Below are 18,663 nucleotides of genomic sequence, written 5' to 3' on the forward strand. Positions count from 1 at the left end.
AAATTTTCATCCACCAGTTTGTGCCCGGGGTCCACCTGAATATGCCCACCAAATTTGATGCAGAATATTTACGATGGGAGGGGTAGTATATATTAGTGGCAATATTTTGAAGATGGGAGGGATTTTGTACACGAATTGCAATACTTAGATGTACTACCTGTGCAGAAAAGCGCTGTGCAGAAAAGCGCTGCTTTTGTGTGGCGGAAGTGAAAGAAGTGAAGAAGTAGAGCCGAACAAAAAAGTGTTTATTTTCGTAATTCGTATCGCGAAACAGAGTATTCATTCACCGCGGTTCACCGCAACACAAACACACACACACACACACACCACACCACACCACACCACACACACACACACACTCACACACACACACACAGAAGCCGTATAGAGATAGATGACAGTGGATTTTTCGTGTGGCTATAAATAGATTCGACCTTTGCACTTTTACAGTGTGGACAACGTGTGAAAGCGTTGTGGACAGTGACCTTCTAAAAATAGTAACGGGAATATCTGAAGCTGTTCGTCATACCGTAGCATTCTGATCAGTCATTGCTCAACGGCTATCGCCAGTTATCTCAGAGAATGAGCCGTACTCATTTTGACCTGGGTTGAGGATGATACCGTAGCTGTGATCGGAAGATCAAACTTTCTCATTCAGTATTCTTGCAAATAACGTATGTGATTGACGCCACACGAAGGAAGGGAGATAAATGCGCAAAACACTGGAGAAGATAAGGAAGAGTTACTGGGAATGGATCTGAATGAATGAACAGAAAAACCAAAATCGGTTCACCGCGCCGCGCTTAGAGCACGTGTTAAAAATTTTCATCGACCAGATTGTGTCCGGGGTCTACCTGAATATGCCCACCAAATTTGAAGCAGATCCATCGAGAACTTTGGCCGTGCATGGCGAACAGACAGACAGACAGACAGACACACACAAGCCGTATATAGATATAGAAGATAGATAGATAGATAGATAGATAGAAGATAGATATGGGAGAGTGTCTGTGACTGCAAGCTTTTGTAAATGTGCTCACACGCACATGTTTATGTATAAGCGTGTAAAAGATGGAGAATTGAGATACTGATCGAGACAGAAACAACAACACACACACATACACACACATGCATGCTCTTCAAGTGACACAAATAAACTGTTGATGTCATTTATTATCATGTGCTGAAGCATGAAATCAGTCATGCAAAAACATCGTATATACATAATACAGTATCATACACAAGAGTTTAAACACTAGACTTAAACAAGACGGATGGTAGAGAATTGAGCAAAGTACACTTTGTACACAATTGATCAGAGTACCTTGCTTGCTTAAACGATACTTTCTTTCTTTACGAACATCATGGCATCGCAGATAAATATATATACATTCAAGCTCTTCAGTCCAAACACAACATTAAAAAAAAATAGGAGACAACAATAACAGATGCTACGCTACTTCCAAAAAATATAACCCAGCATACGCACATTTTTCTACCAGTCAGAACAGGTCTGAGATGTAACAGGAAACTATAAAGAAAGCCCATGCATGCAATAAAAGTACCGTACTAAAATAAAGCACCAAAAAAAGCAAAGAAATGAAATTTAATATATCCAAAGCACAAACTGCTGGCAAGAATCTACTGAAGCATTTGTACCACTACTAGATCGCTCACTCCACACTCCCCATTTTTGTTCTTTCTTGTTTTTCACAGTCAAAGTGCAACTCATCCAGTATTCACCACACATATATTTGCCACAAAAAATATGACAACATAGTAACAATACGTACTACCAAACATTCAGGTACCGGTGGTATACAAACACTCTATGCATGTCATCATTATTTTTCAAAAATATCACTTAAATGTACTTCAAAGCACACAAATGGGGCTTTCAACTTCTTCCACAGAAAATGCCAAGTGAGTCTGAACACGCTGCCGTTCCCTCTCTACGCATGACTATACCCACAAATGTCAGCACTGCCTAATTACAGCTTGGAGAGATAAAGGGCAACAAACTTCAGCTAAACACAGAACACTTTGTTTCAAAAGCATCAAGCAGTATATCAGACACATTTTCTCAATCAAACAACAGGCTAGAATCTGCAACAAATGCGTAATACCATGCTTAGTTCACACTTTGTCACATTCTGCATTCATCACACACGCGTCCCATACTGCCTGCCTCAAGTGACCTTGAAGAAGAATCACCTGAATTTGAAAGACACTTATGTTTTTTGGTCCCCCACCGCAGGTCTTTTGAAACAGACACTGTGAATCAGTTAATCAAAACATGAATGTAGCAAGAACTCTGTGGATGTCATTTTCTTAACAGGAACAGAAACTTGCAGTGAACAATGCAAATTACATTTTTTAAATGTGACAAAATGTGAGCAAAGAATGAAGAACAATTTCTAACTGGTGAAATGATGTTTGGAAACTTACACAACAATGTCACATCAATGTTGACTCACAGCTATATTTCAGACACTTTCTTTCTTTCTTTATTTGGTGTTTAACGTCGTTTTCAACCGTTGAAGGTTATATCGCGATGGAGGGAAGGGGGGTGATGGGATAGAGCCACTTGTCAATTGTTTCTTGTTCACAAAAGCACTAATCAAAAATTTGCTCCAGGGGCTTGCAACGTAGTACAATATATTACCTTACTGGGAGAATGCAAGTTTCCAGTACAAAGGACTTAACATTTCTTACATACTGCTTGACTAAAATCTTTTCAAACATTGACTATATTCTATACAAGAAACACTTAACAAGGGTAAAAGGAGAAACAGAATCCGTTAGTCGCCTCTTACGACATGCTGGGGAGCATCGGGTAAATTCTTTCTCGTCCCAACCAATATGGGACTCCCCCTAACCCGCGGGGGCCATTTCAGACACTGCATTGGCTCAATTTAGGTTGCTGAAGAGTACCTAAGCAATATCAAAGCTTCACAAAAGCACAAAAAGGACAAAGGTTTAAATGATGTAACAAATCTCTTTCGTTGATGGTGTTTCTTTAATGGCGTTTCTTTAAAAATATTTATCAATATGAAAAAAATACAGGTCTTGAAAAGAGAAGACCTTATATCGCAGTCAAACATATATTCATGAAAGAAAAGATTGAGAAATGCTAAAGGTTTTTTTCAGGGGAAAGTCTTAAAACAGGAGTTTAATTTTACAATGGTCTAAACAGAATGTTATGTCCTAATTACAATTAATATCAGACAATGTAATCTCTTCGTCTTCAGCCTTCAATCACGAAGGATTGGTGCTGTAAGAATAATTTGGACAATGAACAAATCTTCTCACAGAACACATTATAACAACGCTTGGACGACAAGAGAAGAAAAACAGGTTGAAACTTGGACGATTTGAGAAGAAAAACAAAGCGAGAAGGCACACAACGATAAAGATTCGGTGAATTCATCGCAGTCAAATCAAATATCAGAAGAAGAAAAATCATCACATTGACACCATCCCTTGTAAATGTTCCTCACGTTAGTGATAGAGTGAATAGAGACTTTAGGGAGATGGGAGAACACGGGGATGATGATGCAAAAACAGGCTGAATACAGTGGAACCCCCCTTTTAAGACCCCCCCAATTTGAGACTCCCTCCCTTTTAACTCATTGTCTCCCAGGTACGGATATATCCGTACCCACTCATATTGCGCTATCTGACCTGGTACGGATATATCCATACATACAGTCACTTCAGTCGCTTCCTGTAACGTCAATCTAACGCCTGCATTCCAGCGTGTTGATACAGTTTTTACACAAGGCTCCATTTGTCCAAGAGGTGTGTGTGTGTCTGTGTGAATCTGTGTAAGCACAGATGTAATATTACATGCAAGAAAGGTAAATAACATATGCATCTCATTAATCCTTAAGATCACGAAAGTCTGATTATTTTCAGAAACAACAATAAATTACATTTACAGCAATTCAAACAATCCACCTGACATGTCCAGCTAAAACAAAACATATTTGCTTGGTATATAGATCAGTATCCCCTGTCATTCTTGTGTAGCTGTCTGGACTTTTTCATAGTCAAAATATTTGGTAAAAAGAAAACGGCACCAAACCAAAGCAAAAATCGTTTTTATTACTTTCAAAACTTTATACGAACAAATGCAAAGACAAACACTTATTGCAAAACCAAAACTTTTACCTCAAATTTGATGTGACAGTTACTACTTTGTATTACTTCAGTGCAATAGTGAGGAGGCTCAAAATTTATCAATAAGAAACACACAAAATCTGTTGACATAATCTGTGGAAAAACAACAAACTGTTGAGTCGTAATGAATTTCCTTGATCACTTTTCATTATTTATCATACCTGTTTTGTTGACATAATAAGAGAATTTAGCAAAGGATCGAAGCGAGTGAACACAAAGGCATGAATATGGATTCAAAATGCCAACATTTTAAAGAAGTGTTCACCATAATTGTATATTACGAAGAAGGAGTATCATTAGCCGATGTACAAAATAGAGAAAACCCCAGATTGTTATGTCTGATTCAGTGATTGACAAGTTTGTGACACATTCCTATTGTTTTACTTTTAATTGTACATTCATACACGATTCAAATGAGAAACAAAGGATACCAAAAAAGCTGATGATTCAAAAGAAACGGTTCAATGCTAATGTCTGTGTTTTTCTCATCTTAATTAAGCAGATGGCTAAACATGATTCTTTTCACGATCTGCAATGCTTTTTTTTATTTAAAAAAAGACAGAAACATAGATATATAATGCCTACAAACACCTACAACACCCTTACTGCAGATCGCTGTGTAGTAATGCCCTAACCGAGTTGATCTTAGTTTAAAATACAAAAATTGCTGTTTTGTAAAATTATACATAGATGAAATCATGAACAACAGCCACATACGAATGAAGTAACAAACACCCTCTGCCTACCCACTGAACACTCGCTGGTGTGTCTAGCTTTTTTAGAACATATATCAACTCAAACCTACAAACAATCAAAGACTGCTGTAATTAGTCTCGAACTAAACACTCAAGAGAATTGGATAAATAGTAAAACATGTTCAGATAATGTCCAAAACAACAGTCATGTTGTCGAACAGCAAGAAGAAGGAGAAAACTAACACTGACGCGACGTGACATCACATCAGCTCATCACAGACTATTGAGTTGAAGAACATGCTAAATCCTCTTATAATCTGTACAAAGTTCCTATGTATGAAATAGTCAAAGTTAACAAGAAGCACAGGCATTCATTCATCACATGAAAAAAAATTCAAAAGCAAAAACGCAGACAATCAAAGCATGAAACAGGAATCTCTTTATGCACCCCATTGTGTATCAGGTTTGTTGTCACACTGAATCAATCTCAAAATGTTCAGTTCTTTCAGTCTGTGATGTCACTTCCATGTGGCTAATTCTGGAGATAGTTGTAACACTGCTGTTTTGTCATGATGCATCTTTTGCTCTTTAACACGAACGAAATCTTGGCATACTTTTTATGTGTTTTGTTTTGTTTCAAATCTGTTAAAAACACAAGAACAGTGAAAAACTTGTCCACAAAAAACTCTCAACGAAAATTGCAAAAGTCATGTACCGAACTCGTCCTTGGATGAGAATGAGAGGATGTTGTTGACTCTAAATTACTATGGAAGAAACACAAAAGCTTGCATGTGCAAATCTTTTTGACAGATACACGCATCCAATTCATTGCACAGTTTTGTTTCTTTACTTAGCAACGTACATGTGCAAAGTCCACATTTCACGCAAAAATATACATTTTTGTATCAGCAGCAAAACTTTCAGACACACGATTACTCCGCATTTTTAAATGTTGCCCAGAATACCTTTCCTCTCTTCCAAATTGCTGATGCCGTAGACGTCTCTTTCACACTTAGTCACCGTTGTTTCCAAGAAAACTGAACTCTCGGGGAACAGAATTAACCTTTGAAAGTCAGAAGCCTTCTTTCTTTAATGTTTCCTTTCATGCAAGTCTTGAACACATTGAACCTTGTCAGTATTCCACAACACATGTTGTTAACACTGCATGAAAAACAAAAAGAGGGGGGAAGGGCAAAGAGGTTTCCTCCCTCCTGAATGACAACTTACATGTTTTCTGATTCATAAATAAAGAAAGTGTCCTTTCTTGCTGTGTAGTAAACACCACACCAGAAAAAAGGAAAGAAAAAAGCCCTTAAACCCGACCACAAATGCTTTTGCACCCTTGATTCCTTGTCTGTCACAAAGACACAAGTCTGGAAGAAAGTCACGCTAGTGGAAAGGGAGGTTGCCGTCTTTCAAAGTCACCACATTCTAACTGATCCCACTCAAGGCAGTTCTAATAGCACTCCAAGAATATTTGATATTACTCCAAGAAAATGTTCTAATATCACTCCAGGGAAGTCTCTGAAAGCACACATACACCACCATGTTTTGACATCCTTGGGAAAAGGTCCAATTCTACTCCATGGCGACCACACACCATGACAACCGTTGTCATACCATGATCTCATCATCATCGTCCTCTCCATCGACAGGCGGAGCGTTCACATAGTTTGATTTGTGTACAGTCATGGATGAAGAGTAGGGGGAGGCCCCTGCTAGAGGGCTGTGGGTGTGTGGGGTGATGTGTATACTAGGAGGTGATTCGCTCTCCACTTCCGGTATAGAGGCGTGGGGTTTGCCCACTCGCACGCTGTAACGGAGAGGTGGTCGCCGCCTAGTGGGAGTGGGAACTCGCCCTTTGGTGACGTGGCGCAGGAACGGTGCATTCGCTGCAACACACCCCAAAGGTCAAGGTTAATATCAAGGTCAAGGTGAATGGAAAGCAGCAAACTGTTGGGGTCTGCCTGTAAATGTAAAGTCAGAAGTTACAACAGAAAAAAAGGTTATAGATATTAAATTGAGACTTGTGATTCACTATCTGTTGTGTGGGTGCTTAGCTCCTCTAAATCAATTAGAATTCTTTAATTTAATTGCTGTTATTCAGACCACAAAATGTGTTATGGCATGGGTTTTTGAAAAGAAGGAGCTAATTAATGGGCTCTGTCTGTTCATATGTGATAAGATTTAATATGAACTGAAACTGTGGAAAAAAAGAAGAAGAAAAAGATGATGATGCACAACAAACAAGTTATGTCATCATCTTCATTCATTGAACCGCTGCCCACTTAAAAGTATTTGACATCATATGAGATTTATTTCAAGAAACATTATCTTTTGGTTAAATATCTGAATTAAAAACAATTACAACACAAATATAACACAACAATATTAAAACAAATTCCCACATTCTGTTTAAAGACCTTTCTGATTTGCTAACTGTGCAATATTTCACAGGATAATGTGTTTGCATATGAGAAGGGGAAAAAACAAGAGATTATGCAGATAAGTTACAGAAAATAAAATAAGATAATTAATTCAATGATAGCATTCTTGACCACTTAAGTACCCACAAAAGGCAGCATTCAATGCATGACGTATAAAATGACAGATCAAAGACTCCCCCACATGAAAAATCTGGAAAATCAACCACTTCTGCAGAAGAAAAAATTATTTCAAGCAATTGTGATTGTAATTTAAGAGTATAATTCAAATTCTTTATGGAAGTCATGCAACAGCCTCAAGCCCCATTGGTTTCAGGTTTCTTTTGCAATCCATCAAACCAACCAAACCAGCATGGCATGCAGAAAATAGCAATCCTGAATTCAAACTTGGATGACAGAAATACTAAAAGCTGTATCATTTTGTCAGTTTCTTTTCTTTTGCCCATGCATTTCCACATGCAGATAAAGAAGTTGGGAAGAGGAATTAAGACAAAGCATTCATTCGCTCTAAAAATGATCTTACATCCAGCTGGAAAGGAAAGATGCCCACTTCATCCTGAATTTTAAGAGAGAGAGAGAGAGAGAGAGAGAGAGAGAGAGAGAGAGAGAGAGAGAGAGAGAGAGTGACTATTAGGGTTTAACATCCTCTTAGACCAACTGGTCTATATTGGGACAGGTATGGGTAATACGCTGAAGATATGGTGTGATACTTTGATTCGAACAAGCCTGCTGTGGCTGTCTTCTTCGACACACCAGCATTGGGTTTGTCTCGTCAAAGTATCGAAATACGATCATGATAATCAGAGACGAGTGATGATGCATGCGTGTCTTCGTGCTTTCCAAGCCCTGAGACTTTCGCTGTGAACGTGGGATCTTTTTCGTGCGCATGTGTGCACACGGGGGTGTTCGGACACCGAAGAGAGTCTGCACAAAGTTGACTCCGAGAAATAAATCTCTCGCCGAACATGGGGATCGAACCCACGCTGATAGCGACCAGAGAAGAGAGAGCGAGAGAGAGAGAGCAAAACAGGACTTATCCCCCACTACCCCCATTTTATATTACCTTTAAAAAAAATAAACATGTTTGCAGATTGCTGAGACTAAGCATCTCTGTGCAGAAAAGACGCATGCATCTGTTGAGTATACCGACTAAGTCTATGGTCTCTCACACTTCTGTGCACAGTACAGCAGTCCCTGCAATGTACGGCCCCCGGCGTGAGCGGACACCTGACATGTACGGACACATTTGCTCGGCACGGAGTGTTTTCCTTCTATATTTGCCCCCCCTTAAACGGACACCTGCAAAACGTGGACGCGGACACTCATTTTCGGTCCCAACAGCAGGTCTTACCTCCAATGTACGGACAGACCATCGTCAAATTTTCACCACAACAAAATCGATAACAGAGCAGTCCGGCTCTTGGTACAAAGATCACAGCCGCAATGGCGTGATGACAGTCACTGGTAACTTGAGTCAGGAGGGGGGGGCTAGTTTTGGTCAGGAGTGGAGTACATGGAACATGTGAAGATGCCAACACGAACATGAAACTGCACTGTGCTCTTTATTCTTGTCTGTTGGACGTAAACAACAGAAACCACAGTCGATGAAGGCCCTGAGCGAAAGAGAGTGAAAACACCGGCCACAGTTCTCAGCATCGTGTGTCTGTGTGTAACCTCTTTCATTGACAAGATACTCTTGTTTCCCTTCAGCCTTGACCATTGAGTCGGTTGCCTAATCTGTGAACCCTTCAGTTGTCTTGCTTTGTCAAAAGTTACGACACAGTCAACTGGTTTTGCTCTGAATGAACAGTGCAGCTGGCCTCTCTGGCCACAGCCCCAAACAGTACATGGCTGGAGGGAGAGAGAGGGAGGGAGTGAGAGAGAGGGGGGGGGGGGGGTGGAGGGGTAGCTGGCTAAACTCTGTGGGTATCCCGTGTCACTGCATGTCAGCAGGAAGAGCATTGGAGAGAAATAGAGAGGTGTACTCTTCCACACAATTTCCAAGCATCAGTTGTCACGGCTTGGTGTAGGCATTAGTGAGGGAGAGTGGGAGCTGTGTTATGTACAGTGTATTTCCGACTGAAGAGTGAATTCAAAGTCACTGCCATGCCACATGATGGCATGCAGTCAATAAAGCCAGACAAGAAAAAAATAAATTACATGATTATGACATGCAGCTCTCTCTGCTGCTATTTATTCAAACTGGTTTTCAAGCTTATTCTTGCAAAGCATCTGCACACGCTGTTTGTGTGGCTGCTTTCGTATGTCAGTGCATGGTGAGTGTGTTCACTACCTTGAGGATTTATTTTATCTCTTCTTTTCAACACTTTTCATACAAATCATTTATACAGAACGTTTAAAGAAGTATTAGGAGTTTATTGTTATTGTTTAGTAGCCACAAGAAGTGATTAGCATAGACTCAATCCTGTTGTTTGTGTATCTCTGTGTGAGTGTATGGCATATGGGTGAGGGGGTGGTGTGGTCACCCCTCCCGTGACCGGACACCTGCAATGTACGGACAGTTTTGCTATGGCCCAAGGGTGTCCGTTCATGAGAGGGACTGCTGTATTCAAAACTGAATGTTACGCAGAAATCCAAAAACAAATGGACTACCATCATTCCAAAATTCACAATAAAAAAAACATAAAAGGTATAAATGTTTATCACACATTTTTACATCCTATTAATCAGCAGCCAGCATGTACTTACTTTCCTGTGTGTTAGTCTAGTAAAAAATCAAGAGAGTCTGAATTTTAAAAAAATTGTGCCAGGAAGATGTATAAAAACACATCAAAGGAAAAAATCCATCAAAACTGAACAAAAAGTAATTCTCAATTCAAAGGAGCTGTGCAAGTTGCAAATTGTCAATGATAGTTTTCGGAATCAGACTTTTTTTTTTTAGATAAAGGAAAATATTAGTGACAAAAATAAAGCCTGTGCTGATCTGAAACACCTCACTGTCAACGGAAACCTCAAGTATTAGTGTTACTGTTAATGAAAGTTCGTCAAATCATTGTGTTCTTCTACATACGCCTTCAATGCAAGTACTCCTCAAGACTCAAACAGATATCTGAAGAAAATAATAAAGCAACAAAAATACACATAAGCAGATATTAATTTGTATGTTCAAGTGCTTTTTTTTGTATTGGAAGGCGGCTGGAGGAATGACCTAATCCCCTTTCCAATTTACAAGCACAACTGTATGTACCTGTTATGGTTTGAGTATTATCTGAAAATGCACCAGACAAGATAAATTCATCTGAAAAGAATTCTTATGATATCTACCCATGGATGTTTAAATAATATATCTTCAGTCTGATTTCTGTCTTCCAAACGAGGGGCTGGAAATAAGATGAGGCCTACATATCTATAATTGACAAAAGCTTATTACCCATATAAAATACGATATTTTACAGTCGGCTTCAATTCTTTAATGATAGTGGCCATTTGTACACAGATCTGAAAACAGGTCCTGGCCAAATGTAAATAAAACAATTTCAAAAAGAAGAAACTAAAAATTAAAACAAACCCAAAACAAACGAAGAATTGAAGCGGTATCACAGATTTTTCACACATAGGCTTAATTCTAGGTGCAACGCATTTTGCGCAACTTGCAATGAATACGAAGCAACACAATTTTTAATGTGACTCAAATGTGACTCAAAAATATCTAGAGCTGTGCCTATAATTGCTCAGAATTTTATGAAAGTGCTGACAAGCTTCTGTGCGCTATACATAGAAATATAACTGAGCCGGGCCCAGATGATACATTGATTATAGGCTGAGCAACTCCAATACCTACACAGAACATGTACAGTACGTCAGACATGATACATACAAAAACATGAACAACATTATAACAGCACTGCTAACAACAGCAAAACAACAATAACAAAAACTGGAGTTAGTTTTATTTGAAAGCATCATAAACTTCAAATTCCCTAATACAAAAAGTACAAGTGGCCATTTTGTTCTGAATCTGTTTGCAGAGCTAATATAAATGATTGTCAATGCACTGTCTAACTATGAAGGTGTTTCTACTGTAAAGAGCATAATCTCCTGCCTGTCAGTCCAAATATCTACACCGATAAGCAGAATGTAACATCTAAGTCAAACGGTTTGATCTGTTGATTGTTTCATGGGTTAAAAATAAGCTTTGTACAGCGCGTCTTGACTATATTCTATCACTACAAACCAGATAGGAAGCCCTCTGTGAGTGGAATATAACACATCCAAGCTTTGTACGCCATCTACACTTCTTTCCGTACTACATGTACTACAACTGCAAATATATTTTAAGCCTCCCTTTCTTTGTTAAAATGATCAACAAAGAAGGTACCTCACCTTTTCAGAGGGCTATTCAACTTTTCCAGCTACACAAAGAAATTACATCATTTTAAGATTATAAAAATCCCAACAGTCTAATATTGTTGGTTGCTCATTCTATAACCAGGTGGTTCCTGCCAAGAATCAGCTGGTTTCTGGGACTAGTACCCCCTACGTATCTGTAAACTGTGAATGTAAATGTGTACAACATACATGTATATAAAAGAGCTTGAGTTCTAGATACAAAGGGCCTGCACAGCGACTTTCATCAAAGTGACTGAACTCTTCTAAAACAAAGTTTTTTTCTATCTTGAAACTCTGATTCTAAAACTGAAAAAGAATAGATGCGGTGTAGGGTCAGGAATACATGTAACAGAATAGTCTCATCTACAGGAACAGATCAGCAGGGAAAAAAAAAGACTAAGGTACTGAGTCTATGTCCTCCCCCACCTAACAGACGAAGAAACAGTTTGAAGAAGAGATCATGAAGCAGCATTTCAAGAAACAAAACTGAAGAGAGGAGAAAGAGGAACAAAGCATCATACAAGATGGACATTTCTAGAGGAGAAAATGATAATTCAATGTGGGATACACATTACCTGGACCTGTGCCGAAAAGCTAAAAATGAAACAGAGGGCAATGCTGATTTTCTGTTCTTTTCTTTCTCTGTCTGTTTTTTTCTTTCTTTTCTAATGTTTCTTTTTTGTTTTTTGATTTCAGAAATAAAACACAAAAGTAATGAGACCAGTGACCACATCACTGAAAAATATATTAATCTGAGAACAACTAATTACAAAATTGTATTTGAATAAAGACATTTTAACATGCTTTTCACCATACACCAAAAGAAGAAGAAATGGATAATAACTAAGACACAAAACTGTGGAAAAACCCCTAAATAACAGCAAGAAAAAAAAATGAAAAAAGTAAATAAAGAACCAAACAGTACATGTACTACAGAAGAAACTGGTCCTTTTATTAGGGAATGTGTTTCCTGTCATTATGACTGTAACATCATTTCACTTGTTTCATAATTATCATCAACTTATATATGCTGCATCTGAAATTCATCACATTTATGTTGACAAACATTACAACACAAAACATGCACATAAACATGAAATGATGTCAATATGTTCAACCACGAACATCTAGTAAGTAGTTATTGCACTACAGATCAGCATGCATTTTCTCTTAGCTAGATACAGCAAACTTTGCATGCAAACTGTAACACAGATCATCAGTAACTTGTTTGTGTTGCTGCTAACACAGTGATACACCTTTCACCAAACCTCTCTGTGAAGGTATTCTTTACCGTGCGCATCACATTCTGTGCAAGGGAGGTTGGGGGTGGGGGGTGGGAGTTGCGTGGTTGGTGGTGGTGGGGGGAGGGGGGATATGGGAACAGAAAGATAACATGAGGTTGGTGAAGGGTGTTTGGGGGAGGGAGTGGAGTTGGGAATTTAGAACTGTGACAGCTTAAAACTGTCCGCGTTTTGAAAAATAACAATGAAACCAGAGAGATATTTTGAAAAGAACTAAAATAAATTAGTCAAGATCTCTTTTCTGCTTTACCTGGTAAATCAAAGGCCACAGCATATTCTTCATTGATATCATCCTGAGTGTCGGCAGGGTCAAAGTAACTGTCCGTCTCATCACCAGTCAGTATGTCTTCATCTGAGCTGGCCTGCCGCGTCTCCAGCATAGGCAGCTTGGATGTCAGGTTTTTCCTGCAACACAAACAGTATCCCAGGTCTTCAATGAAATGTCTGCTATGCAAACTAGCTGAGAGAAATATAAGTATTACACCCTCACGGCAAAGCCATTAAGGGCATGTTCCTGGGTGTTACCCCGACTTCAGACGAGATACCCAGTTGTATGCGTGTTTAGGTGTAATTATTTATTTTATTAGTGAGTATTTCTACGCACATACCCTCCCAGAGGGAGGCTCATGGCGTTTACAATATGCCGTGTGAGATGGAATTTTTTACACAATATATCACGCATTCACATCGGCCAGTAAATCTCAAGCGTGTTAGGCGAGTATATACTTTCACGGCCTATTATTCCAAGTCACACGGGTATTTGGTGGACATTTTTATATATGTCTATACAATTTTGCCAGGAAAGACCCTCTTGTCAATCGTGGGATCTTTAACGTGCGCACCCCAATGTAGTGTACACGGGACCTCGGTTTTTCGTCTCATCCGAAAGACTAGCACTTGAACCCACCACCTAGGTTAGGAAAGGGGGGAGAAAATAGCGGCCTGACCCAGGGTTGAACACGCAACCTCTCGATTCCGAGTGCAAGTGCGTTACCACTCGGCCACCCAGACCACACTTATGGCAACCTGCACTTATGGCAGAAAGACTGAGGTCTTTCACGTGCCACTGTGGTGACACGGGGTTGGGACATGGATACCGTCTCTGAGTCTGCAGGAAAAGTTGACCCTTGTCCATCCCGACCCGGATTGGAACCCATGATCACAAAAGTCCACTGCTCTACCACCTGAGCCCCCCACTAGCTGTCAAAGCTTTTGAATAAATAGCCTGCAATAACAGACATGTGTACTTCCAACACTATCAAATGCATGAACAAGTGGAACACCCCTCCCCCCAAAAAATCAGAGACAATCAGGTCTGATATAGGAGGTACATGTATTCTTAAAATAGGTGTGAATTTACAAAGGTTATGAAAATATGGAAATGGGAATCATTATCCAAGACTGATTCAGTTGAGGGAAGGGAGCTTTGCATTTGGTGTTGGAAACGTGATTGACCTGGAGCTTGCTACAAGCAAATGAAGTAGATATCGTCCGAGCTGGCAGTGGAACAAAATGTGGATGTGGATGGAGCATTGAATGTGGGGTTGGGGCGGTGTGAGAGCACACCGGGACAAGGAACAAGTGTTAAGACAGCAACAAAACAAACAAAAAAACTAAAATAAAGTAAATATCGTCCCCTCCCAGGAGAGGCTGTCAATGGCCTCTACAGGATGAAAAACACTTCCTGGCCTTTCAAGTTTGTCCTGTTTTAAAAAACTGTCTGGTGGTTAGCCCTGTCCTCCACCTAACCAAACATTATTTCATTTAGTGCTGCAAACAGTGGTACCTCTCTTTGTGCATGGAGGCTATGTGTTTGGACAGTGCACGGGCCTCAGCGGCTAGTTCTGGATCGTGGGGTGTCTCTTCTTCCTCCTGCACAGATTCCTGGTACTTGAGGGGTGGACGCAAGTCAGCCTTCACCTGTCAGGGGAGAAGTACTCATTGATTTCTCGAGTAGACAATTCAACATCAAACAGAAAGGAAACTGGTTATCATACTGGGCTCAGACCAATAGTGGTAAGCTTCACTGTGCATGATTACCCAGTATTAAACAGTTCTCACGAACATTCTCACACCATGAACCACGCTGAACATGTATTTCAACTGCTTCACTTTTTCTTGGCTCAAAGGGCACATCAGATTCAGAATTAACATCAAACTGAGAGGAAATGACGTAAACGCACCTTTAAGACGAAATGAGTGAAGCAGTTTAACTTGATTCTTCATTATTTTGACCACACAATTCTTAAACAAGCTAATCAGCATGGAGCAGGGAGACTGTGGGTGGTGCCAATAATTGCAGCTAGCACCAGGGACAGAGGGCAAGGGAGAGTGGGAAAAAACTTGATTCAACTGCAACGCACTGACCTTGGAGCCCCTAAGGCTGGCGCGGACAAAGCTGAGTCGTTCCTCTGCGGTCTGCTCGGCAGATTCCAGTGTGCTGATGTCGGCCAGCTTGGACTTGACAGTGGCCAGCTCCTCTGCCAGGATGATCTCTATACAGCTGGGAAACAGTACAGTCAAGTTGAAGTTACATTTCAACTCTCTCTCTCTTTCTTTTTATTTGTATGAAAAATTATGAAATATTTTGAAAGAAAAGGGTTGAAGTTATTACTTGTTCGCCATGTCTTGTTATCAGAATGTGTATTGATTATCAGTTTTAGAACGTGTCCATAAGCAGTCTGCTTGTTAACGTTCTTAATGTTGTTACTGTTTATAACGTATATACAAGAAATTAATAAAAACACGCTTAAACCAAGTTACATTTCTCTTTCCTTACATACGCTATATCTTGTCCACCATGGCATGTCTGTCTTGGCTTTGACATGAGGTGAGAGCATCCTTACACTTCAACACAATCCATTACCCAACAACCCCTGCTGCTTCCTGTGCAGTGTGTCAACTCTTTCTTCAATTCATTTTAAAGTACAGTAACACCAATTTCATCACCTATGTGAATCTGATAAATTAAAAAAATCCAGCTCCGCAGAGACATTTCAGCCAGGCTGTTGACATTTGGATTATGTTTTCAACGTTGTCGCTCACACTCGCCGCAAGCGGTCCAGCGTTGCCGCAACAAATTGTTTACTGCGATGTGTATTTTTTCGAAAGAAATTGGGTCATATCGAGCAAAATTATCAACACAGATTTGTTCTGATCACAATTGCGCCCTCACACGCACACACACACACACATCCCCCCTCTCACCTGGTCTGCTTTGGAACCTGATTGAGGGACTCCTGTGCCTGGATCTTCTTGTCGCTGCGCAACAAACACGGGGCAAAGATGATGGCTAGTCCATTCACCGACATCTTGGTGCTGTCCTCGTGCATCGCCACCCTGCAATCGTAGTCAAGCTTGCACATTAACCTTCACCTTGCCTCACAAGTGTCTGTGTCTCTACAACTACTCTCGGCTTCTGCTTGACATTTCACATTATCCTCAAAACACCATTCGATCTCTTTGCCGGGCATATCTCAAACAAATAAACAAACAAACAAAAAATTCATGACGGAAATAAAACTACACTGTCCAGACTGTGTGGGGTAGCACGTACTTTGCCAGATGAAAAGTGAGCCTCTCAAAGACATCGTAGTTAGCCTTGGGCAGCTTCTCGAGGACAGCGAACATAGATTGCACCTTCTCCTTCTGGTCACTGATCTCTGCAACAACACAACACAAAAATATGTCATAAAAAACACAGTGGAATGCCTCTAACTCTGCGCGTCTCAGTTTGATGCTAGAAAATAGTATTGTTTTCGCATACACGGAGGGCAATGAATACCCTGCAACCATCTGTTAGATCCAATCTTTTTTCTGTGTGTGTGGAGGACTTAAACATGGGGTCCCACCGTGCAACACATAAGTTACGTGATACTGTGGGTGTTGTATGATGGCATTTACGCTTTCCATCTCTTCACTATGAACACCAACTGGATTCCATCAAAATATGTATAGAAATGAGACACATCTACAGAGGAACCCCCCTTTTAAGACCCCGTATTCTCAGATGTTCTGTTCATTACCTCTGTAAATTTACAGAGTCTATTATCTACAATTATCAACAATACACCCCTTTTCGATCAGGAAAGACAAAGCCAGTGTAGCAGTTTGAAAATTCATTGTAGTATTCCAGCGTAGTACTCATAGTAGGATATCCTTATTTGGAAAATGCCAAGCGCAAAACTCCTCTCAAATCCCGTGCATTTCGTGCGTTTATAAAAAAGCGTGGACAGCGCTCGTGTCAAACTGTTGCTGCACTTGTTTTGGCGTGGCTATAAGCATAGTGACATGAATTTGATTGGTCAGTATTTTTAGGTAAAGCACATGTTCTCAGTAAACAGAAAACAAAATATTGCAAGCGTGAGTCACCCTACCCAAAAATAAAATCTTTTTTTACATATATTTTATTTCCGATAATTTTTTTCCCCATGGTTCATTCATCATTTGACATAATTTTGTATCAAAATCTAACCATAAGATTATTGAAAAAAAGCAAAAATGTAGACGACCACCTCTAACTCATTCGAGGCGCGTCGGAACTGGAATTCCGACATCTGTGTTTAGCGTTGGCTGCGTGCCGGCACTTGAGTTCCGACGGATATCACGAATTTTTAACGGTGTAAACGGTCCTGCTGACCAAGGGAAACAACCCCTGCAATGAACTTCTATCTGTCTACAGTGGTACCATTCACTGTAAACAGTTCCTTCCCTTAAATTGTTGGGATTAATAAAAATTTTGTTGACGGTGTGCGACCCACGTGTTTTGACTTTTCCAAGATGGCGGATCGTTCTGCTGAGACGTAGTAACTTGAAAAGAGTGCTAGAACGTGTTATTCAGTACGGTTCTGATCTTGACCTCAGTGATGATGATAGTGGAGATGATATTTTAGATTCTGGTGACGATTTTGTGCCAATGGACGATCATTTGGGTGATGATTCGGGCAATGCAAGTGTCGATCATGACATTGTGTATGATGAACCCATGACGTAGAAAGTTTTTTTGTTTTGCTTCAAATTGGATATTTTGCGTGGATATGAAGACAACAAAAGGTATGTACTTTCAAATGTTTCATATATTTTCTAAAAGAGTAAGTTTCAAACTTTGCAAAAACATAAGGTATGTAAGGTTATCTTGTGTTGTTGATTTTTAATATTTTTTTCAAAATGGCTCTAAATCGCGCGTTGGCAGGGAACACAGGGGAAATTTAGCTGCGCCTCGAATGAGTTAAAGCTTCCTCTTTCTTAAGACCTGAATTTCTCCGATTTTGGGGGGTCTTAAAAAGTGGGTTCCACTGGACACAAAAACACCAGTCAGAGATGCTTTACCTGAACCTCGGAGGAACTCATCATAGAGGTCAAAGGTGAGGACAGGTTCTGGCAGCTCCCTGAAGAAGGACTTCATCACCGTGGTGAGGACATGCACAGGGTACTCGTCCAGGTTCACCGCCTCGGGGTCTGCACGCAAATGAAAGACAACGTAAATTAACCGACTACAAAGTTGATCAAAACTGGTGAAAATAAAAATCACTGAGTGATAGAAGTGTTTAAAGGTCTCATTACCAATACTTCACTTTTCAGTTTGAAGGCAGCAAAATCAAAATACATCTTCCCCTTTCCCCCACCTACAAAAATTACAAATAGGGGAAGGGTGAGAAAAAACAAAACAAAAACAGAAAGAAGACAGAAAGC

At 39.9% G+C, this 18,663-nt stretch overlaps 1 protein-coding gene across 1 annotated transcript in view; it reads right to left on the minus strand.

Annotated features, from left to right (window-relative positions):
• Positions 1-1,155: 1,155 nt before the first annotated feature.
• The window catches only part of LOC138983568 (unconventional myosin-IXb-like), a gene marked incomplete in the record, with an annotated part of 128,741 nt that continues 111,233 nt past the window's right edge, over positions 1,156-18,663 (minus strand). Inside the window, 7 exon segments of the mRNA XM_070356848.1 lie at positions 1,156-6,769; positions 13,223-13,377; positions 14,759-14,892; positions 15,340-15,475; positions 16,180-16,311; positions 16,529-16,634; positions 18,301-18,429. Of these exon segments, the coding sequence (XP_070212949.1) occupies positions 6,492-6,769; positions 13,223-13,377; positions 14,759-14,892; positions 15,340-15,475; positions 16,180-16,311; positions 16,529-16,634; positions 18,301-18,429 (1,070 nt within the window).

Source organism: Littorina saxatilis, linkage group LG1, assembly GCF_037325665.1.
Source record: "Littorina saxatilis isolate snail1 linkage group LG1, US_GU_Lsax_2.0, whole genome shotgun sequence".
NCBI classification, from domain to species: Eukaryota; Metazoa; Mollusca; class Gastropoda; order Littorinimorpha; family Littorinidae; genus Littorina; species Littorina saxatilis.